Below are 24,234 nucleotides of genomic sequence, written 5' to 3'. Positions count from 1 at the left end.
CGAAAAAAAATTCTTTTTTTCCGAAGCTTGCAAATAAACCCAAAGGCATCGGCTGCCAGTTAAGTGTAAGGCAAAAGTTTAAAAATATAAGCTGTATTGTTGATTTTCATGTATTCACAAATAGATTTTTCCGATTTGTACTACAAAATATTCACATTTATCTATAATAGACTAGCTACAAGGTGGTAAACATCATTGACACACCATTATTCCTGGAAAATCAGTCCAAAATGATCTGTCAGAAGAGACACAGATCTAAAATTATTCTGTCAATCGGCGCAACACGTTCACTTTCATACAAATTAAAAGAAAACCATGTTACCTATCCGTCCAGTTCAGCCTTTTCTAAGTTCTAAATTTCCTTCATATTTGCAAACTGAACTGATTGAGCGTGTTCCTTTCTTAGCGTAAAACAGTACCCTGAGGACGGCCACAGACTTACATACATTGAATATATAAGTACATTTGCACTTTATCTAAATAGTTCGGAAAAGCTTTAAATATATAAAAAATAACCAAACTGATCGTAAACTAATTTAAAATTATATCATATATGTAAGTTTGTTTATTTACATTGTATAAATTTTATAAAATTAAGCTAATCAATATTCACTTACAGATTATTTTGCTAGATCTTCAATTAGTTATTGCTCACAACTCATATGTATATGTAAAAGGTTTTAATTTGTTGAACACGATTTTTTTCACTTTCGCTTATATTTTTTATGTTTTTTTAATAAATTATTGCCACAACCGAACTAGCATTTACATGTGTTGATTCGAATTCAAACTGCTCGCAAAAACTATGCAAATTAGTGTAGATGTAAATAAAAAAGAAGGAAAACAAAGACCACGCGAAAAAAACGTAACCATTCGAGAGCACTGGGATGCTGTAAATCAATGCTGAGGACGTTAGACCAAACCGAGTCGCCAATAAAATAAAACTGATACCAAACAGGGTCGTCGCTTGATACAAACCCGCGCGACAGCCAAAAAGCTGTGCTCCAATCTGCAGCTGATGAGGCAGTGAATTAACTTGGCTAATTGAACATTTAAGTACAATTCGTTTAAATTTAACTGGCGACCGCAAGCGATTGTGTTTGCTTTATGATTAAAAGTTTGATGAATAATAAAGAAATAAAACGGTTGTAAACAATGGACAAAAAATGCCAACAACAAACACATTTTGCCTATGCGACATGCAGGTAACCAGCGCTCTGAGGTAATCAAGTCCCAAAAACAAAAGATCTGTATATGCAGCGCTCCCATTGACGTCGACTGCGCTGCTTCGCTCCTAATATAACATCAGAGATTCGTTCATCTCTTGTTGACTTAGAAATTACACCTACCTAACGCTACGGTATTGTTCTGCTCTGCTCAACCCAACTGAAAACTTACAGAGAACAAAAATTAATTGGGAATGACGAACAGAAACAAAAGCGAGGGCAGATGAAAGCGAACCTTATATACCCAAATGTGTGCTTTAACATCGAGTGCGAGAATTTTCAGTTCACAGTTCAAAGCATTAGCTTTTACATAATAGCTAATAATCGATAATAATACTATTAATAACTATTTTATTTAAAATAGAAACTTGTAGTCCCACTTTGCTTTTTTACAAACCAAAAAGTCTAAACAAACCGTTGAAAATCTAAAATTGGAAAAATTCACTTTTGAAAAGAACTGCAAGTCATTGTGGATAAACAAGTGTGATATCTCATCCGTCTACTGTCTGACAGGATGTTCAAGATGGCTACTTTTTAGCGTTTTGACAGGATGTTCCATATGACAGCGCATAGGCCGGCTATCTTCAGCGGGTGTTAGAAATAGATACCGAATGAGACAACGATATTCAATTAAAAATCAGGTGATCGGTTCTATTTGTAATTTTGACATCTATGCAGAAGTTATGACACTTGTCTTATCCACAATGCTACAATTCATTGATTATCTTTTCAGAATATTTTGTTTCACATGAATCATTACGATGTGATAATTCAGTGGGTAGAGCGACCGACTCGAAACTTGCCGAATTACAGCAAAATTTTACTTATGTTACATATATGCATCGGTATCGGAAACAAAACATTTAATTGTTTAAGTTGAAAAGTTTAGACTCGAATAAGCTTCGGTGTGAAGTTGGTATTACGAAAATGTTGATACCGAAAAGGGTGGATGTTTTTTCTGTGCTTACTAATACTTATGGGTATAATATCAGGTAGCAACAATAAAGTTTTAAAACGATTTGTTTAACGAGCGAGTATAATTGGTCGATAATTTGTAGTGAGACAATTAAATTCTGAAATAAAAAAATATTGAATAAAAAACTTGCACTGACCATCTCCAACAAAAATCATAATGGAACATTTTTAAGCTCGGTCTTTATTTGGCAGGGGCGGATCCGGACACATTTTGGGGGGAGCTACTCGAAAAAAAATCGGCAGCCACTACTAACTTTATCGGTAAGTTAGCATTGATAGTTCGTTCATAGCTCAATCCACCAGTCTATCCGTACTAGGGGTCATATTTACATATAATAAATTTATTATTTAAATTGTTAAGGGCTCGTTTATCCCATTATAATAACAAGTAAAGACCGAAAACGGAACTGATTAAAGCAAGACACGACACAAGATCGACCATAATGCAAAAGACAGTGTTGGATTACTAGCCAATAGGAATAATTAAAAATGTTACTAAAAATTCGCCGAAAAACGTAAATCCGGGCCAAATTCCTGTGAGACCGAAAAGGGCGACTTGATGACCGATATTCAGAGATTACTTAAATTTATGACGGAAGTCTAATCTTCTCTCTTAAGCGGAGGCAGCGATGAAGCTCCCAGCTTCACAACAAATGCAACACGGTTAAAAGTTTGAGCTGACACTTTTTATACTACATATATACCCTAATAAAATTTGGTTTAAAATGTAGACACCAGTCTTTCTTATAGGAGTCCACACTGCAGTTATTTAAAAAAAACAAAAATCTGGTGAGCGGTGGCCTGGCTTGAAACCAATGTGCCCTGATTACATTAGCCTGCTTTACCTACCAAGCCATCACGTTTGTAAAACAAAACATATCTGATACCTTAAATATATAAAATATGTTTCGAAAAAAAAATTCCTTTCTATATTTTCAGCTATGAATTAAAGATTTTGGTTTGTTTGTAAGCCAACAATATATAGAGGTTTTTTTTTAGAATTTTTAAACTGGGTTTGGTTTTAAAATAATTTAAAGACTTTGTACTTAATACTTATTGTTCAAAAGCGTTAAATTTAAGCGCAATAAATTAAAAAGACAGATAGGCAACTCACAAGGTCTCCTATTCGCCATATGTGGTATGCTTCAGTCAATAGGAAAAAGAAATAAGCCCCCCGCAGATCCTCCACTGCTGTTAGGTATTTGTCATCGCTTTTCCGTTGTCGTTAATGTAGACAATCCCCTTCGATGTCATTATGACAAATAGAGGGTGTTTAGATAGGCAGCCTTATTGACCAGCAATAGGAAGCAGTGAAGAAAGGAGAAGAGTTTCCCGAAGCACGCAACTGTCACCTTGTTTGTTCCACAGTCTAAACACCATCGTATGAACAAAGCGTCATACATTGGCGCTGCGCATTTTTACTTAACCGCGAATTTCAATAATTTTCTCGAAAGTAAATAGGCACTAGCATCACGTTCTACGGCCTCAGTAACCGCACCTGTGATGTAATAAATAATGAACTGCAAGACTGAAGGTTGCTATGAGTAAGTAACGGCAAACAAGTTACAATGTTGCTTCAATTTTAGCTTGCGAAATTTCCAATAAAATTATTTGAGACTCGGACGTAGCCTATTTACACATTAGTTTGGCACTATCGGCATATTTGAAGATCTTGTCGCTAGAGCTATGCGTTAGAATGGAACTTTACCCGGAAGCAACGACGTTCCAGCAGTAAGCTGCCTAGTAAAGAAAAGCTTTAAAAGCTGTTAATAAGTAACATATCGCATAATAACTGTACATGCAAATAGCAATTGATCTTAAATGTAGTCAACGCCTCTGACTATTTGCCTTTACGGATCTTTTGTATCCACGCAAACGTAGAATACCTGCTCGCTAACCATGATTCAATTAGTAGAGGTTTGTTCTTCAATGACAGCAGAGCTTTGACACTCCCAAATTGAAAAATCTGGACGGGTTACTTTTACGAAGTAGGGAAAACGGGGTATAATTCAATCCCCTTTAGCGAAAATTGTAGTAGAAAAATACCTTTAGTAGTATATTCGTAGTGATAATAAATTTGTAAATGCCAACAGGTTTTAGAGGAAATAATTCATTTTCTACTAAATGTATCGTGAATTGATAAAGAGCTGTGTTGGTTTAGAATTTTATTCAAAAATACACTGTATCAAAATTTGTTTCAAAAACTCCCTATATGAGCATAAGTTCAATGCACTTTGACATAAGAGGTAGTTAATGAAAAGCATTCTGAGGCTTCCTTCAATCTAATTATAATATACGGAGTTTTTGTGAAAAATCATGAAATGGGAAGTTTTTTGAAAAATATTTTGAGATATTGGATGATATTGAAAAGGTGAGCTGCCTGGCAAAAAAAAAAATAAATAAATGAAAATAGCTTATTGTCTTAGAACTTTATATTCCGGTCTTGACTTTGGCAGAAGAGTTTAGCTTTTATGCGGCCCTGCTACACAGGAAGTATTCACCTTTTTATTCTGAAATTCAGGAAAGCTCCTTTACGTTAAGTATTCATGGAAGTGTTCCGGATAAACCGTCAATTTAGAATATTGAGAACACATTCGTTTGGTACTACCTCACGAGGTCCGAATATACATAATATTCAAAATATAAACCAATTCCCCAAAGTCTTAAATGGAGACGAATGTTCTGAACATACAGAATGTATAAGTTAACATGCTCAATGAGTACATTTCGTTGTGGCATCTTCATTATTTACTAATCTCATTTTTACGTGAATCGATTTACTGGACGAGGTTTGGACATTGAGCGAGAATTTTGAAGTGGTTTAGGGTTCGTATGTTCATAGGTTTACGAAAGTGCACGATTCCTTGGTGTCCGTACTTTTCATAAAACCTATGTTTAGCCACACTAATAGATCATGGCATAGTTAATAAATTCATCATAAAATTAAAATAAATGTTCAAAGGAATTATGCAGTTCAGTACTTATCGGGTATTTGTAAACTGATTTCTTCCTATTTCTACTACTAATATTTTGCGAAAAATCGCAAAGAAACAACACAGTTAACGGATAATGGGAACAAAATGGCTGCAATTGTCAAAAAATTTGTCTGTCGAGCAAACCTCTTGTGATTGAATCATGCTCGCTAACTATCTGTAGATCTACCCTAAGTTATGAACGCACCGCTTGCTGATTCAGCAGAAATAAATTAAAAAAAAAAAAAAACGTTTTTTTTTCAACAGTGTGACATTCACGTGAACACTGGAGACGCCCTCAACCCACTCGATATTCACGTTCGTTATCATAAGAATCTAAATAAAGTCTGTTTATAGTCAGTTTCTAACCAATTGTTGTTATCAAAACAATATTGTTTTAATGATTGTCATTCAAATTATAAACGGTTCTTGCTGCCTTCTATTTGATTGTGCAGGCCAAATGCGCAGTCAGGCTTCTAAAAATAAGGCTGAGGAAAATGAAGTTCATTGCATTCGTTTTGTAGCAGAATGCATTGTTGTTGGCGCAAGATTTTAAGATATATTCTTTATTCATTCCGAGGTCCATTCTCATGACCTAAAAGAAGAGGGTGTTTGTAATATGAGATGCCTGTTGGTATTGGCCCCAAATCTCTCGTTTGAATACCAAACACGAGTAGAGTTTTATGGGAGATACAAAAAATGGTAAAGCTAAGCAGATTTTTTTTAGATTCAGGGTAAAACTACAGTTTCGCCATATTGTCAGTCGGCGTATTGAAAATTGAAACAGAAGCTCGGCCTACAACTCGTCAGAGTAAAATTAGCTCTAAATTATTCTTATCGCTATAATACATTTTTTACAACTACAGTGGAAGATTTTATTTATAGAATTAACTAATTTCTGCTGCACTTAGGAAATATTTTTATCTCAAGAATTATAAAAGGGATTCTTTATTTATAAACTTTTGTTTATTCACAAATCAAGATATTGAACAAAAATAGCTCAATGTAGTTTGGTGTACGGGATCCTTGTTACTAAGGATACTTCAGTGTATAAAATAAGAACAACACAATGCGACAATGGATTACATATATATTTTAATTTGTGAGCCTTGTCAAGTATACAAAAGCTGCAGACTTAGAGCTTCGTATATTCCTTAAAATGGGTCGGCAATCTAACGTCGATAAAGAAGGAGTTATATGAATATTATGTCATTCGCTTCCCATGGCAGCCGATTCTATGTACCGGAGCAACTCGTGATTTTTACCAACCAAAGGCGAGTAATTACCATGAGTATTATATAATTTTTTGACTATGTAAACCAGAGATTGCATTTAACATTCAACCGCGTAACGTTTTTTAAAGCTGTTGAGACCGAAATATATAGGTTCCGGGAATGGTAAATATCTCGCCAGCTCCGTTAGAATTAACATAAAGGAAATTTACAATTTGGCGATTTCAGCGAACTCTATTTTTAAACGGCTTTATTTAGGTTGACATTCATCGACTAATACTCGTAGCATTCGGTTGTGTTATGGTCTCCTGTGTGCTCACAATTATTTCTCAGTAAAGTGTCACCTTGTGATCATATTGCCTTTGTTATTTTGTGCGATTTTTTCTTTATATAGAGATGCTTGTTTAACCTACTAATAAAAGGCAGTGTAAAACGAAAATGCCCCAAAAGGGGTCCCCTCTGGGGGATAATAGGTTTTCTATATTAATGGAAAGCCCAACTCGTAAGCGAAAAAAGGCTCCACCATTAACGAAGGAAAAATTCCCACCTCTACCCACGGGTAAAAAAGACAATCCAAAATTTCTAGTGGCAAACTCTTTAGATCCTAACAAACCATTAAACAAGTACTCTTGTTTTGCTGTGCATAAAGCTTTGAAACATATCAGCTCGGAAATAACCAACATATCCGAATTAAGAGATGGTTCTCTATTGCTACTTGTGAAAAGTGATGACGTGGCAGAGAAGTTTCTAGCTAGTAAGCAACTGCCTGGTGTTTGTGACGTAAAAATTGATCTACACGATAAACTTAGCTCTGTCAAGGACACAGTATACACCCTATGCCTTAACAATGTTTCCGAGAGCGAAATTGTTAACAATTTAAAAGAATAGGGTGTTACAGCTGTTTATAAATTTACGAAACAAGTTGACGGCAATCACTTCCCAAGCGGAGTCCTACTCTTAACGGTTTATCGGTACTACCTACCAGAAAATTTAGAAATTTCATCTCCTATGAGATGCAACTGCCAAATACTTGGTCATGCATTAAGACGGTGTACTAAAACTACAATGTGTGAATCGTGCTACCTCTCTCCGCACTCCCCAGAACCATGCTCGCGTATATTATGCGCAACCTTCTCTGGCGCTAACACTGCATCAAGCAAAGCTTGCCCGAAATTTGCACAGATGAAAGAAATATTAATTATTAAAACTGATAACAGGTGCCCAATTTGTGAAGCCATTAATCTCTACAAACAACAAATCCCTAAAAAATCAACGCAGACTCAACTTGTTTTGCAGACAAAACTAAAGAAAACATAAAAAATGCTGAAAGTAACATAATCCCATTCTCCTTTGCCGATAAAGAAAAAGAAAATACAAATCAAACACAAAACGACCCATTCCCATTTTCCTATGCCGTAAATACAAATGAAAACTTAAAACAAATGCAAAGCAATGTATACTCTCTGTCCTCTGCCGACAGAACAAAAAATGATCTCAAAAAACAACAAATCAACATCGAAAGCTCTCGCTTAGAGAGCTCCATCGTTAACAATGAAAAAGAAATACCAAAAAACACAAGTAATGTAACAAAAACAAATATTTCTAACGAAACATATTCAGTAAATAATATGCAAACAATAAACTTAGTCGATGACTCGTCATCAAGCAATACCTTTGTTTCCAAATTTTATTTCCCAACTTCAGTATATCCCTTTGGACTACGTCCCCCACATACCAACTCTCCTTACCCCCAGTTTACCCCCCCCCCCCCCCCCCCCCCCCAAACCACTCAATAACATCCCATCCGATACTGATGATATGCAACTATGATATTGCTTCAATGGAATATGCATGGCCTCCTAAATAACTATCCCAATCTTAATATTTTAACCAAAGAAATTAATCCAGACATAATTTCTCTTCAAGAGACTCATATTACGGCAAAAACATCTACCTTCGCACCAAAACAATATGCTAGTTACTTCTACAATGATCAAGCCAATACCTTGTGCACGCAAGGTATTGCGGTCTTTATAAAAAAATCCATACAACATAAACTTATCCCTGTGACATCAAAATGTCAATCACTGGTAATAGATATAGACATAGGCTTCAAGTTGACCATTATCTCTTGCCACATTCCTCTAGAACAAGTGATTTCAAGTACAGACATACAAAACTTACTAAACTGTGTCCCATCGCCCATAATCTTCTCAGGCGACGTTAATGCCTGGAGTCCCCTCGGGGGATCAGCTACCTCCAATAAGAGAGGAGAGATATTAGAAGATCAAGATCTGATAGGACTAAACGGCGGCCTCGCTACGCACTTTTCAGCCCATAAAACCTTTACCAATCCTGACGTTACATGCTCGTCTGCCTCCATAGCTGCAAACCTAATATGCCAAACTTTGGAGGACTTACACAACAGCGACCACTTTCCGATCAACACCACCCTCCACAGACCAAAGTCCTACCAGGTGAAACCCCGTCCCAAATTCATGTTAAAGAAAGCCGATTGGTTAAATTTCTGCACACTCTCAGCTAATATCTCTGAGCAATATGAGTGCAGCAGCAACATTAATGCCGAGGCCGCCACAGTCAAGCGTATAATCCATTCTGCAGCTCACATAACAATACCGCATAGCAGCACCAAAACATTCTCAACGAAACTGCCCTACTGGTCAAACCTTTTAACTACTCTCAGAAATAACAAGCAGTCAGCCTGGAAAAAGTACAAAGGAAATATGTCAGATGAAAACCTTCTAAGTTATAAAAGAGCCAACTCTCTATTTGGAAGAGAACTCAAATCGGCCAAACGGCAGTTTTTTCAAAAGCTGAAATCTAACATCACTTCATTATCTAGCGCAAAAAAGGTTTCGTCAGATATAAAAAGGCTAACCATTAACCCGTGGATATCCAAGGTACTAGAAAAAATCATTTCCAGACGACTCGTTTGCGACATTGAAACGAAAAACCACAACAATTTACAACAGTTTGCATTTAAAAAAGGCTTAAGCGTAACATATCCCCTATTAATCTTTGAATACTTTGCCTCAAATGCACTTGCGTCCAGAAACCACGTGTCAGCCCTAAGTTTAGATTTTGAAAAAGCTTACGATCGAATAGGTTTGCACGTTATTATATCAGAACACAAACGCATGGAATTAGGAGACAAAATTTAGAGCGTCGTCAAGTCATTCATCTGCAATAGAAAATTTCTCGTCCTTGCCGATTTAACTGAATGGTCCCAGATATCTGGTGCCAAACTTTCACCCAGCAAAAGCAAATTGTTTCGTATTTGTAGGAAACACAAATGCCTCCCCCCACCCTATCACTTTATAACCACTCAATCCCAAATACTGACTACCTCAAAATACTAGGTGTAATATTTGATAAAAAATTAACATTTAAGCAACATTGCGTATATGTAAGAACAAGCTTAATGTCTAGAATAAACACTATTAAATATCTATCATCTAAACACCCGTTGGTTAACACAACTACACTTGTTCAGGTTACTACAGCACTAATATTGGGAAAAATTGACGTCCGCAATTTACGGACACTCCGTAAAAACAAATACAAATGCATACAAGCACCATACCATGCTGCAGCTAGAAGAAGCATTCGTGCATTTCCCACCTCACCAACCAAAGCTGTATTGGCGGAACATTACTGATCGAGTAAAGTATAATACAATGATGTCCATCCACAAAATCATACACTGCAGGAACGAATACTTACTCAATTTCGTAAAGGCCTGTCAAAAAACGCAAAGGAAAATATGAAATCATTCACAATTTTACGCATGCTAAACTACGTCAAAGAGCTCGAGATAATCTCTGCACCACCCCTTATGACAACGAGCCACCTGCCATACTCTTACCTGCCACATTCTATCCTTATAGATAATCTGATTAAGCATCCGAAACATAATACAAACGCACAGGAATAAAGGCAATATTTTCACGCAACGGTAGAGCCTTTAAAGAGAGACTGGGAATTTATATTTACAGACGGTTCGAAATTTGACACCAGCACATCTTTTGCTGTAACAAATGAGCAAGGTGCCACTATAGCCGTCGGCAGCCTGCCCTTGTACTGCTCAGTATATACAACCGAGCCAACTGCATTGCTAGAAGCGGTACTATATGTTTCTCAAAATAACAAAAGAACTGTCATCTGCACAGACAGCAAGTCCACTATAGCAGCCTTATTCAACAGTGACAACGATTCTAATATAATATCAAACATACGTCACATTCTGTTTTGCCATCAAAGCACCATAAAAATAATGTGTACACCTGGACACGTGGGAATAGCTGGCAACGAACATGCAGATGCAAGAGCTAAAACGACCGGCAGAGAACCAATGCACACATGTCACCAAAATAGATCTTACACTACTAGCAAAAAAACAGATGGAACACCATACCTCAATTTCTTAGAGCATGTATCAACATCGCTATAAAAACTTCAACCCCAACAAAATTAAACCACTATATCCGCCAAACATATCATGCCACAAGGCAAAAACATTTGCTCGCCTAAGAATTGGCCACACAGTAACAACCCACTCACACTTGCTCAACGGCTCAGCCATGCCTCCATGCCTGTATTGCAACAGTAATGAACTCACAGTAATACATCTACTCGACGAATGCGTGGGCTAAACGAAACAAGAGCTTCTATTTTCAACACTAACACACCATCGGATTTTCTTAAATCGACAGATGGAAGCAATATAAATATCATATTTGATTTTTGTTCGAAATGTAATTTAAGTATTTAAATCAATTATCGAGTGATTAGATATTTTCTTACAACCTCCTTTTAATTTAGATACAATTAAATTTAAGTAATGCCGAAGGACTTGGTAGCCAGTGCTTTTTAACTTATAAGTGGAATAAGCATTTTTCATTGTTTTTCTTCAAAATAAATAAATATTTAGGTTGACTTGACAGGCTGGCTGGTTGGATGGCTGGCACGAATTTTGTAATTCAAATTTAAGTAACTTCTTGATAAGCTACAAGCTTGAAACTTGGAATATAGTTCAGAACCCGAAGACAATGCAATAATAAGAAAAAAAAAATTCCGCTAGGTGGCGCAAGGATGGAGATATTCACAAAAATCGTATTTGTGGTCCGATTTGGTCCATATTTGGAACACATAATACTTACAAGATTAGAAAGCGACATATGAAAAAAATCGCTGCTAGGTGGCGCAAGGATCGAGATATTGACAAAAATCCTATTTGTGGTTCGATTTGGTCCATATTTGGAACACATAATACATACATGAATGGAAAGCGACCTATGATGTCCAATTTGGCTCATATTTGGAACAAATATTACATACAGTCCGGTAGAAGTGACATCAAAATATTTTGGAGTTAGAGGACGGACAAGCATACGTGGCGCAGTGTCGAGTAAAGTCTTTGGAATGATTATGTATTGAGGACTTAGATTGTAACAAATTGTCAAGAAAGTCCTTGTAATAATCAGACCAATTCTAAATATTCTCGCGGAATTTTGTTCTCGCGGATTTTTTTATTCCCGCGGAAAAATTCCTCCAGTTCTGTTCTCCTAGGGAGAAGAATAATTGCGGAATAGGAAATTCGAATTTTCGAAGTCAGCTGTTTTGCCAATTGAAATTTTGTTGCGCATTTCTATTTTTGGTTAGGAAATTGAAAAGTTTAATTATTGCTGCGAGTTTGTTTAAAATTAGGAAATAAAATATGAACAATACACAATATTGCATTTCATATGGAATTGACTAAAATTAGTAATGAATTGGTGCCACAGCAACATCGACAAAGGAGCATAAGAAGAAGCAGACGGCGCGATAACACAAATCCGTTGGAGTTGTCTTCTTCCATTCAGCAAAGCAATTTTCTGGCGGACAAGTCGAGAGCATTCTTAAAAAATCCTTGCACAATTTCTGGATGGCTGCATCAAATATGCCAATAGCTCTTCCGTTGCTTATGATATACTTTCCGACTTAAAATGTACATATTTTAGCACAAATTTGTACAAATAAGTTCTCTCTGAAAAGAACCATTTTTCTTTAATTATTTTGATGCATTCCCTTTAATTTAACAAGTGAAAAAACTCCTAAGAAATGGCAGAGAAATCTACCTCTCACTCACATTCATAATACCTACTTTTCTCCTGTAACCGGTTTCCGCTTTTTCGAACATTGTTCAGAATAGGAGGAAAGGGAGAAGTGAAAAAACTCACAAGGAATTTTTATTTAGAATTCGAGGAATAGGAGAAGGGAAAAACTCGCACGGAATTTTCGTTTAGAATTGGGCTGAATGAGTCACTATATGAACTAAATAGATTGAGAAATAATAAGCAATTAAGTAAAGACCAAAAACTTGAAAATAAAAAAAAATAAAAAAATAAAAAAATTTAAGTTAAACGGTTTTACTGAAAACAATACTTACATGAAATACTAATAATACTAAAAGCTAGAAAATAATTAGGTAGGTCCTAGGTACTAGTCATCGCACTCCTCATCAATCTAGGGCGTTGATCAGAAAATTAAATAAAAGCGTTGGACGCGTAAAATTTATATTGATAGTCATATATAAGACCAACTGAACCCTAATCAGGTTATGGCACGCCTCACATTTTTAGAAATTTCACGGGCTCAACGCTTTCATTTAATTGTCTGATCAACACCCTAGATTGATGAGGAGTGCGATGACTAGTACCTAGGACCTACCTAATTATTTTCTAGCTTTTAGTATTATTAGTATTTCATGTAAGTATTGTTTTCAATAAAACAGTTTAACTTAAACATTTGTTTTAATTATTTTTGTTGATACGTTGCAAACATGTTTCCGTCAGTTGAAGGGCAAGTTGAGTCAATAGCCAAATGAAATAATTATCTTTAAATTTTAGGAGAAAAGGAATTCTTAAGTATTTTTAACACTTCACTGAAATATTAAGGGGAAAAGTTTTATTCATAACCAACATTTTAAAATGTCATGGAACTGTCAGATAGCCGAATAAATACGTTAAACGAACGTAGCGGAAAACTTAATGCTCAGTAATTTGACATAAGATACCGTTGAGTGGATCAAAAATTCTCAACGGTGCGTTCAGAAAATTATCACTAACAGATTAATCAACACTTGTGTGCGCTGAAAGCGCCCATTGTTACTATAAGGGTTACATATAATTGTAATTCCTTAAATTTTTAATTATGCAGGAACTATATATATGTACCTATAGCTTTGGTGAATTTTCGACGTGTTATCGGTTTATTATAGAAATTTCAACAAATTTCGATTTGGGATCGAAAAAATATCGATTCGTTATCGAAAATTTATTGAAAAAATTTTCTTTTTGTAATGAAAAAAAGGTATTTGGTATCGAAAATTTATCTATTCGATCGAGCTCACCATATACCTTTTTCCATATCAAATTAGGGCAGTGTAATTGCATCGTTCGCTTGATGAGAACAAACGCTTTTGGGTCATAAGACCGATGCTGCATTCTTTATGCTTGTTTAGGTCACAAGGTATATGTCGCTTTGATATATATTTATGTATGTACATTGGAATGTGAGATATAACATTTTTGCCAACCTTTTTTTAAACACATTTAAAACAGCCTCACCTGTAAGCTTGCATTTATGTAACTGTAATAATTAGAAATGTTGCGTATAGGCATCCGTGCCCATCTTCACGGATGGTACGGATATGTTTGCGTGTACTTTGTTGGGTTTTAATCAAACCACGCACTAATACACACTAGCCTTAAATTAAATTTTCTACCGAACTTTGATATTTTAACTCTTAGAATGCCAGAAACTCTATAATTACGGCGGACAATTATACACGGTTAGAAATTTGAGCCTAAATTATAAACAATCTATGTAAGCAATATTTCTACGCCTATGGGTTAATTCAAAACTTCTCAGTTTAATACCCAGTTTTCTAATTTTATTGGGTTTAGATTTTGGGCTTAATTGAACTAAATGTCTTAAACCTCAAAATTATGTAAAAACCAATCCTTAAAACTAAAACCTTCAGACACTCCTGGTTTTAAAACAAAATTCAAAGGACTAAAAAATTTAAAAATGGAAATTTGTACACATTTTAAATACACAAAGCCGTAGAGTTTAAATTTACTGCTGAAAATCAAAAACTAAAAATTTTATTTCAAAGTACCGCAAGACATGGATTATTTTTCGAAATATTTTGTTAAACATGCTATAAGGTGTTATGACTACTCCAATGCGTGGCACGTCGGTTGAAAACCAAGCCACCGCATTCTATCATCCGACTAATTTTTGTGTAAAGAATGATACACCCTAATGTTTACAGTTAAATATTCAGTTATGCCACGCTTCCTTTTTTTTCGTTATCAAATATCTGCTATTTCCCAGAGTTTTTGATGAATCTAATAATTTTTAACCGCATACCAGAGCACATTTGTATGGGTTAATCCAGTATAATGTCCATATTTGCAATGTCCATTTTGCATGTACTCTCGGATTTAAGCGCATTCTCAAACTAATACTTGTAGATTTAAAATTAGATAGGATAGGACTATCCGCTTTTTAATCAAACCTGATGAGCCTTTCTTGGGCCACCAAAGTCGTACGCATTTCACATCCATAACGCAGGATTTACCCGTATGTACTGTTTTATTTCTATAATAGTTAGACCACAATCTTTATTATGTTTATAAATTAGCCACAATTAAACGAAAAATAACTTGAATATCTTTATCTCTACTTAAATACTTGAATACGTAAACACTTTTTTTTCAAGCCCTTAATAATCCATTATGGGATTGATTTAAGGCTACGAAATTTGAGTTTAAGTTGACATGCCGCTACCAAATTTCTATTATTCTTAAATTATGTTAGATCATTGAAATATAGAATTTTAAATGCCTACGAAATCATATGCATATGTTTCCCGTATCGGTTCAGACCACAATTCAAATCTTATCTTATGTTATTATTATAAATTTCAAGCCTTGAAACACTACGTTTTTCAGAATTTTTTGACGTTATCTTTTTATTGTACGTGAAGCCCTTTTTAGTAAAGCCTTCGCAAAGGATTAGAACCGGCCTTTCATCGTCCTGCCTACAAAAGCAACCGATTTGTGTACGTGATAGATTCAGCGTAGAGTATAGTTTGCTCTTTTGAACCCAATGAGTTCCTCTTTGCCTTAATTAATGATCTGCCTGTTACTTAGGTAGTCTATCGTGCTTTGTCTATTTTGTTTCCCAATTACATATAAACTCCCTTTTGTGTGCCTTGTTTAGTTTGGACTTTCTGATATAACATCCTAAACTGACTGACGGTCTGAAACAATTTAGACTCCCTTTGAGTATAAGGCGCATTGTCTACAACAAAATGTTGTTATATAGTTCGGTCTAAGAGCTATTATAATAAATATTTTTCAGAAAAATACGTCTTTGGACCTCTTATGAGTTCAAAGTCCAAGTTCATTGGACAGGATATATGGATGTTGTCGTATATTCTAGGAACCCTCAAACACCACAGAACACCTCACTGGTTCCTGTGGTCAAAAAGGATATCGCCTTAGAATAGAGCAGACCAAGCACCCTTGATGGCTGTTCATATCTCTTCATATTTTCAGCGAAAAAGTGAGATGAGTCAACTGCAATCAGGAATTCGCCCCAAGTTGATTTCAGCCATGGCATTTTTTCCAAGGCATTTGGTTTAGTTAATCATGTACTCTCAAGTGAAAAGCTCATGTGTTAATTTGAATTTAATGCTAGCTCAGTTAAACTTATGACCAGCTGCCTTTCAAGTAGAACTGAGAAAGTCGTGCGCAAGGCTCTGCATCCAGATCATGTATGGTATGGTCTTCCACAAGGCTTTGTACTTGGTCTATTCTGTTCAGTCTAATCGACTTATCAGCCACTTCAAACTGGGCTCGTGAAAAGTTTGTGACTTTATTCAGTTTACTTTGAGAATGTCTGCCTCGTTTACTCCTTCAGAGACTAGAAGAAAGCTAGCAATTCTACTAATTATACCACACTAACGTACACTGAGCTCGTTTATAACCAATTTGATTCTGTGTCGCGTCATAAAATTGATATTGTTTTCAACAACGTAATTCGCGATGTTTATGGACTGAATAAATATGCTCACATCTCTTCATGGAAACGCGAAATTCTATGCTGTATGATTTTCGGGTATATTGCCATTTGAAACTGTATTTTTGGTACAAATTTATTGAGTTCAAAACACCTCAGTATCTTTTTGAAAAATTACAATCCTCCATAGCGAGTAGCCAGCGCAACCTAATTACTCCGAGGTTTGTCTCTTTGATCTCTTCTAGGCTGCTTTTTGTACATGCTTTAAGGCACTGGAACTCTTTTCCTGTTCCTATGTGTTAAAGTGTTATGAGCGAGCAGGACAAACTACAGAAGGTGACCCTTCTACTGACTACTTTGTTTCAATGGGCTAGACGTGATTGCAACGAAACTAAACATTCTCCCCTTAAACTCTTTCTATCTATATCGTGCAGTTTACCATTGGCACCACAAAACAAATAAATCAAATGATCAAAAAATTACTCCAGATGATAGTTACTTAATTTTGCCTTAAATTCGAGTGCAGCCAAAGAAAGTCAGTTTTGCCTTGTTTATGGCAGCGTCTGGATGAACATTCCACTTGCGGCTTCTATACGGTAGGTAGTTTGTGTCCATTGAGAAACCGGGATGAACCGATGACTGGTCGAATGCTATCAGATGTTCTTTCCTCATTCATTCAAGGCGCATTGGGATATAGTTTTAGATTCTTTAAGGCTCGTTTAGGTCGTTTCTTTAAGGCTAAATTTAACACTTACCTCTCTCCAGACTATCAAATTTTCATGTTTGTCTTTTATTGCGTGCTTCCATTACGAGATGACACCTTAACAGTGGTTAAAACTCCTGAGAAAGAAATGGGCATCTCTAAAATTTGCCTCATAATTACCGATTATCCACGAGAAAAATTTATATGCGAAATGTTGTTATATAAATACCGCTTAGATGTGAAGTGCGAAAATGAAGACGATAGTCTCATTATATGTAAACTAGGTCTTAAATATTGATTAAAAATTTTCTGCCTACCTTTTTTTTGGGAAGTACTGATAGTAATTGATTAAAATGATGACCACATATGCTTGGTCTTCCCTAATTTTTTGTATGAAGACGATCTTAACCTCTGTTATCTCGATAGATTCCATGAATATATATGTAGTACATATTTATTATTTGTTTATTTCACTTTCGGTGTCGAAGACTTAGATGGATTGAAAGCCTTCGCGCATTGCACTCGTTTGGCAGTTGTAAATTTGCAAAAATTGTTTCTCTTCTACTAACCACTTCGCAAAGCGAGTTGTACACTCACGTAGATTACCATAATCAACTGATTTCTAAAAATTGTTTTTAATCTGTGTGGAACCGTATAACCGTATACAATGTTTTGTGACTTCCTGTTTTTGTGGCACTAACAATGCCTTTTGAGAGCAAACAAAACTTCAAAAAGAACGCCGCTATTAACAAATTATGAAAATTTCCCAAAATTTTATAACAAAAACATGTAGGTATATCAAAATGGTTTATGATAAGTATTTACTGCCCTAACCCACATTTATCCTCCCAGACGAAAACTTGACAATGACCTAATTGTTTAAGGCGTTACGGAACAGCGACGGTCTCGGTAAGGTACAAAGTTTCTTGTACCACAACGTAGCGAATTTATATCCAAATAACGACTATAATGCCGGCAGCTCTCCTCAAACATTCGACCAGTCTTAATACCGTTAAATAGACAGGCTGATGTGTTTAACCCTTTACTGAGAGTGCTCCTTGTTATCCTTTTCGAAAAGTTTGATGTAAACAAGCTGTTCGAATGCAAAAAAGCAATGTCTAATAACGAATGAATGACTGAAGTTAAAACCTTATACAATCCAGGTATTTGGACGCGAAAAGGGAAGGTCTTGCAGTTGGGCAAGCTTAAAATATAAAATAACTAGCAGACCCGTCAGACGTTGCCTGCCCTAGCTTTGGTGTATCTGCATAAATTTTAAGCAGTAATTCCCTTTTACTCTCTCTTCCCCTTTTCCTTATCTTTTTATTCACTCGTCCCTCTGCCATTATTTTTTCTGCGGTTCTTTCTTCCCCTTCTATCTTTCTTCTATCACTTCTTTTCCTCTCCATATCAGTCCCAGTCCCAGTCGGTCCCTGCTACATTTCTCGAAAAAAAAGTTTCATAAATAGCAATCTAGATAAAGGACTACCTATATGCCCAATTTCAGGTAAATCGAACCAAGAACAGGATTTGTTCGAAAATATCGGTTCCTGATCCTTTCCCCGAAAAAAGGATGGTAAGTAGTTTCCTAGGCAAAAGGCCTAGGCAGATGGAACCATTAATATAATTCTATAGTCCTGGTCTTTAGTCACTAGTCCACTTCCCGGAAAGCAATTTCACAGAAACGGTATCCTATCTTTCAAGTTGGATCAAACTGCACGCGGTGTGCGAGTTAAATTGAAATCGCTTAAGTAGCTTAGGAAGGAGTCCAGCGCGGACACCTTGGCGAAATTTATATATATTAAGGATTTGAAATTTTTCGGATAGCATGGCTCTCTAGACTTGGAGAACAGCTTCTGTAAACGCTTCGTACTCTTTTCTTTTTCTACTGGGATTATTTTGAAATATACGCACTGATACCGTTCAATTCTAATTTATTTATTTGACTAATTGCATGTTAAACGTAATTAACGTTATTGTTTGCTTATTTTACTTTGATGTCAATACAAAATAATTTATTTATTTCGACAGTTCTACTTAGTAATTCGTTCAAATATAAACGAATAATTACTACATAATTGTGATATAATTGAGGTTATCGCCTCAATTGACATCCCTTTCATTAATACTTCGTAAACACATTTCTAATTATGAAAAGTCCAATACAACCTTATATTATTTCACCTACGCAACTATTTTAAATCGACTACTTAGTGGAACATCACTCTATCACAGCTGTCGTTTCGAAAACGTTCTATTTATTTGAAGTACGCCTTTCTCAGAATTCGTGTTAGAAACACCATATTTGAGCATGAACTTAATACATTTTGGCGTCAGATGGGGTTTTATTGAAGATAGTTCTAAGGTGGTGCTTTCTTCAAAAGAGATTGGGCTTTTTTGAAAAAAAAAAAAAAAAGACGATTTCGAAGTGACTGCCGAAATAGGGTAATATTCTTCTTAGCAGTCGAAATACAGTTGAAGGAAACGCTGAAGGTTTATAATGTTAAAAGTTTATATAGATCATTATTTCTACACACTTTTCGTAATTTGGTTTTTTAATGAAATCATACACCAAAACAACTCGATCTCGCTGGAAGGGCGAAAAATTGTGACTTTTTATTGAACTTGGTAAAAATTGTGGTTTCACAAAGTTTCTATAGAACGGAATTTGCAAACTGAGTAACACTTTTCCCATCACCACCACTCGCATTTTTTAAGCCGCCTGTTTTTCTTCTACTCCATACTTCTACAACTCTTTCGTTATTTATCTATAAAATCGATATTTTCAGTACACTGCCATTAAGTCAAAAATAATCACTTCTAATATTTCAAAACTTGTAAAGAAAAGTAAACTAATTTATTTATTTTCAAAACGTTGTCAAATATTTTTTGTAAAACATAACTTTATAAACATTTGCATTCATATATGTTTGCATTATTTTTTTTTCATAAATCAACAGAATAATGACTTCAATGATACCAACAGCTCGTTATAGGCCAGTGGTGCGTATTGGCAATTGGTTTGAGGACATCTGTTTGGAGAACGTAAGTTCGTATATATATACAAAGTACTGTTAAAGTAAATATTCCACTTCCGAATTTTGAATAGGAAAAGGTGGAATCCTTCAAAACGTTACGCGATCAAGGTAATTTGCTTGTGGAGAAGACACGCCGTTTGTTCGATAATTTTCACAAAGGCATTGAGCTAGAAGCGCCCAAAGAGAATGTTTACTTCGGTGCCATCGTACAACTGATGCCAATGAAGATGAATATTTGCGATGAACGCGTAAAAGCTAAGCCTGCACTCTCCATAATAATTAATGAGCGAGTCGTTCGGCACAGTCAAAACATCAACGACGAATGTGAAATAACAATAGCACCTTCGGTGAATCCTTGCGTGCGCAATTCATTTCGTATTGTGAGCGCTGATGAGAAAGATCGTACCAATGAAGTGATTAAGTATGGACAACATTTTCGTTTGGAATGTGTAGAGAGTCAAGATGATGCGCTCTTACTTTATAGTGCTGCAAAAGCAGCAAACTTAAAAAGTATGATCTATACGACATTCGATTCTAGGAAATGGGGCGAAATTAATTTGCCATTGGGTTTGTGTAGAAAAAGCGTGAGTTAAGTGCTGCCGCTGGTGTGAAATGAGAGGAGTTTGTTAATTTTTTGTATTTTATGATCTTTCAGATGATTGGTCCCGGTAAGGAAATACCATCGGGTTATACAAAATGGTATTGCAAACACATTGAGCCAAAAAAACGTTTTGAAAGTTTTGGGGCACCCGTACCGGTAGGTTTTGTTATGGCGGATTTTAAAATATCAAAAAGCTTTCTATGAGCTTGTGATATTCATAAAAGTTTTCCTTCTCGTAGAGCAATACCGCATTAGTAATCACTCACGTGCCGACTAATAAGAATCTTGCGGCGGAAAATGTAATTGTTCAAACACTTTTTGGCCCGGTGAGTATTTGCGATATATTAAAAAATCGAAAGGGACGACTTAAGCTGCAGACATTGGTGCTTTATCGGTAACCTTATAACAGTTGATTCGACCAACCTTATGAGAATCAATGCAATCGATTATTGGTGCCGCTAAGGCCGTAATCGTATCGTATCCAACCAATTGGTTTTTGGTTTTCCGCAGTAACGATAAACAGCTGATTACGTTATGGATACGACTACGGCGATACGGCAAACGGCACCAATGACTCCGCTTTTAGGCTAACGTGACTTCACCGGTGTCCAGTCGAGTGTTTAATGGCTACTGCAGGCTCACTATCGCGGAACGTTTGGTCTCAAGACAAGTTTCCCTGAGTAAGAAGAAGGCAACGGAATCCACACTTTATACTTTATGAGCATGTCATTATTGTTGAACGCTAAAGTAAAATAAAGAGTGCGGTGGGACTAAATATCACACCAAGTTGGAAGCCACTATAGAAATTACTTTTTCCAGAGGAAGATCTCTGACGGAAAAAGAGCAATCGAGTGATTTACCGATGTAGTGTAGTCAATTTCTTCGATGACTCCTGCTTTAACGGGCCATTGTCCCAAAGAAAATTTATTTGATACCTCTCAGTATTCTTCAAAAAACGCGGAGCGTATTTCCGCGTCATTTACTCAGAAGACGGACTGAGAAGTAAAAGCAAATGTGGGCAGGTTAAAAAATGTTGAACATATTCTGTTTCCGTGTCCTGCGCTTGCAGGATCAAATATGTAAAAACATTTAGTCTATGTAAATACCGACCAGTTCAATTTTATCTAAGCCTACCTCTCAGATTAGCTAACATTGCTCGACTTATGGAAAAGCTGTTTTTTCTTCAAACATTTTCTTTTTCAGGAATTTCTCGTCTCCGTGCAAAATTATAAGGATATTTATAATCGCGAATGTTGGCAAAACATTTGGATGATTTGCAATGGCCAAAGTAAGGCGAAGTAAACTTTAAGCAAGTGAATATTCGCCGTCGGATCAATAAACGCCATTTCCTCTATAAAATTCGTTTGCATGATAAAATGTGGCAGAAGAAATCTAAATTTCGCAAGCCAAAAATTGCACAACCATAACAATTAAATAAACAAAATAAATGCATATATTTACTGAACCGATAGCTGTGTGACAAGTCTTTTTGCGAAACTCCGATATACCAATTGCCAGCTAACATGTAGAACCACAGAAGGTCTTTCACCAAGATAACAGTTCTGCACAGCTTGACTTCCACATAGACGACAGAAAATATTTGCACGACAATGAGTTGAAGTCAATGCCTTCAAACCTGGCTAGCCCGTCATCGGCTGAAAGGTTTGCGCGTTGCATTGCAAATATTTCGACAAATCTCTTGTGACCTACAGAAGTTTTTTTTTTCACAGACATTGAACTCGTACAGTAGCCAACTGCTACAAAAAAAAGTGCAAGTTCTAATACGCGCAGCTGGGCGCCGACTACCACTTGAAACCCGTGGCTCACTTTTGGTCGCCGTGTTAAGCAAATAAACTTAAGCGCTCATGTGGTGAACATTTTCTAATGCTTTGGTTTCCATTATCAGTGGAATGCGTGTCGACTATAAAATGCGTTTGCAAATTTCTTACAAAAATAGTTGTCTTTATATTTCATAACAAGTGTTAAAGTTTTGCTTCCGGAAGAAGTTCGGCTGTCATGTCCGCCACAATGTTTCATCTACTCATCTTGGCCTATTTCGCTGTATGCGCTCTACAGCCTGCCGACGCTGGTACACGCATCATTGGTGGGCAATTTGCCATTCCAGGACAATTCCCACATCAGGTCTCCCTACAGCTGCGTGGGCGTCATCATTGTGGTGGCTCTCTAATTTCCCCGACATACATCGTCACAGCTGCACACTGCACCATTGGCCAGAATCCTGCACAAATGCGTGCTATAGTCGGCACCATTGATCTACTTGCTGGCGATGGAAAATCTTTCGATATCAGCAAATTAATAATACACCCGCAATATAATTCACAAACTCAGGATTATGATCTATCCCTTATACAGCTAAGGGAACCAGTGACGCTAGGTGATAACGTCAAAACTATTGAATTAGCAGATGGCCAGTCAAATCATGCTGCCAATACTGTTGCTACCATTAGCGGATTTGGCGCCACCAATGGCAATTTAGAGCTGCCCAATCGTTTGAAATATGCTCGCGTGCAGCTGTGGAGTCGTGACTTTTGCAATCCACAAAATATTCCAGGTGTTACGGATCGTATGGTTTGTGCTGGCCATCCAAGTGGACAAGTGAGTGCTTGTCAAGGTGATTCAGGTGGTCCGTTGACTGTTGATGATAAACTGTTTGGTGTGGTATCGTGGGGATTTGGTTGCGGTGCACAGGGCAAGCCAGCCATGTATACGTACATCGGTGCATTGCGTTCGTGGATTAAACAGAATTCCGGTGTATGATGTGCAGTGATAACGCTAGTAATGAAACAACGTGGCTATGTAGAACAGCAAAATAGTTTTAAGAAATAAGAGTTTATTGCAATATTAAATGGACTAATGTGTTTTGTTATTAATGGTTAATGGTTAATGCTAGCTCGAGCTCTTGATCAGACGAACAATGGGAACGGTTGTTGTTATTGCAGCGATGAAGAAACTCCCAGAAGCTTTTGCTAATGAATGGCAACGTGTTAGCGAATGAAGTATTGCGGTAGCCAGGCTGCGTAGAACGAATATGCCGTCCCCGAATAGGGCAATCGGAGAGTAAAGTCCTCCGCAGAGGAAAGTATTCCCATCGATAATTTTTGGATTCGCCAATTTTTTCTTTTTTTGAATAAGAAAATTTTAACGCAGAATAAATTGCTCGACCCACTCTGTGCTCTGTGCATCGCGATTTCACAGTTTGAGCGCTACTCTTTCAAATTTCAAATGTAGCAGATACAACAACCTTCTTTAAAAGTTTTGCTGTCACTGTATGGCGGCCACCGTGGTGTGATGGTAGCGTGCTCCGCCTACCACACCTTATGCCCTGGGTGGTTCACACTCCAGGCAAAGCAACATCAAAATTTTAGAAATAAGGT

At 36.4% G+C, this 24,234-nt stretch overlaps 3 protein-coding genes across 7 annotated transcripts in view; 2 read left to right on the top strand and 1 right to left on the bottom strand.

Moving 5' to 3' along the window:
- Picot (putative inorganic phosphate cotransporter protein picot) overlaps nucleotides 1-961 on the bottom strand; it is a 78,731-nt gene extending 77,770 nt beyond the window's left edge. For both annotated transcript variants that reach the window (XM_067770417.1, XM_067770418.1), the window contains exon 1: nucleotides 618-961. The gene's annotated coding sequence lies outside the window, so the exon portion shown is untranslated. The remainder of the gene's footprint in view (nucleotides 1-617) is intronic.
- LOC137243127 (cilia- and flagella-associated protein 161) overlaps nucleotides 1-22,294 on the top strand; it is an 85,590-nt gene extending 63,296 nt beyond the window's left edge. For 3 of the 4 annotated variants that reach the window (XM_067770419.1, XM_067770422.1, XM_067770421.1), the window contains 5 exons: nucleotides 20,161-20,245; nucleotides 20,310-20,822; nucleotides 20,894-20,995; nucleotides 21,079-21,165; nucleotides 22,043-22,294. In XM_067770419.1, the coding sequence (XP_067626520.1) occupies nucleotides 20,165-20,245; nucleotides 20,310-20,822; nucleotides 20,894-20,995; nucleotides 21,079-21,165; nucleotides 22,043-22,141 (882 nt within the window). In that variant the 5' untranslated portion in view covers nucleotides 20,161-20,164 and the 3' untranslated portion in view covers nucleotides 22,142-22,294. Of the gene's footprint in view, nucleotides 1-438; nucleotides 556-20,160; nucleotides 20,246-20,309; nucleotides 20,823-20,893; nucleotides 20,996-21,078; nucleotides 21,166-22,042 lie in introns of those variants that run through there. The other variant, XM_067770423.1, reaches the window with a different exon arrangement.
- A 514-nt stretch (nucleotides 22,295-22,808) lies between these two features.
- LOC137246190 (trypsin-1) lies at nucleotides 22,809-23,706 on the top strand. The gene has a single exon (XM_067777273.1). The coding sequence runs from the start codon at nucleotides 22,856-22,858 to the stop codon at nucleotides 23,615-23,617; it is 762 nt and encodes a 253-aa protein (XP_067633374.1). The 5' UTR covers nucleotides 22,809-22,855; the 3' UTR covers nucleotides 23,618-23,706.
- Nucleotides 23,707-24,234: the final 528 nt, after the last annotated feature.

This window comes from Eurosta solidaginis, chromosome 3, assembly GCF_040869045.1.
Source record: "Eurosta solidaginis isolate ZX-2024a chromosome 3, ASM4086904v1, whole genome shotgun sequence".
NCBI classification, from domain to species: domain Eukaryota; kingdom Metazoa; phylum Arthropoda; class Insecta; order Diptera; family Tephritidae; genus Eurosta; species Eurosta solidaginis.
Note: the sequence above shows the minus strand (reverse complement) of the source record. Positions and strands in the feature narration are given on the sequence as shown.

What these genes read in the sequence shown, in the direction of transcription:
- LOC137246190 (XM_067777273.1), top strand. Translation starts at nt 22,856, where the DNA reads ATGTCCGCCACAATGTTTCATCTACTCATCTTGGCCTATTTCGCTGTA.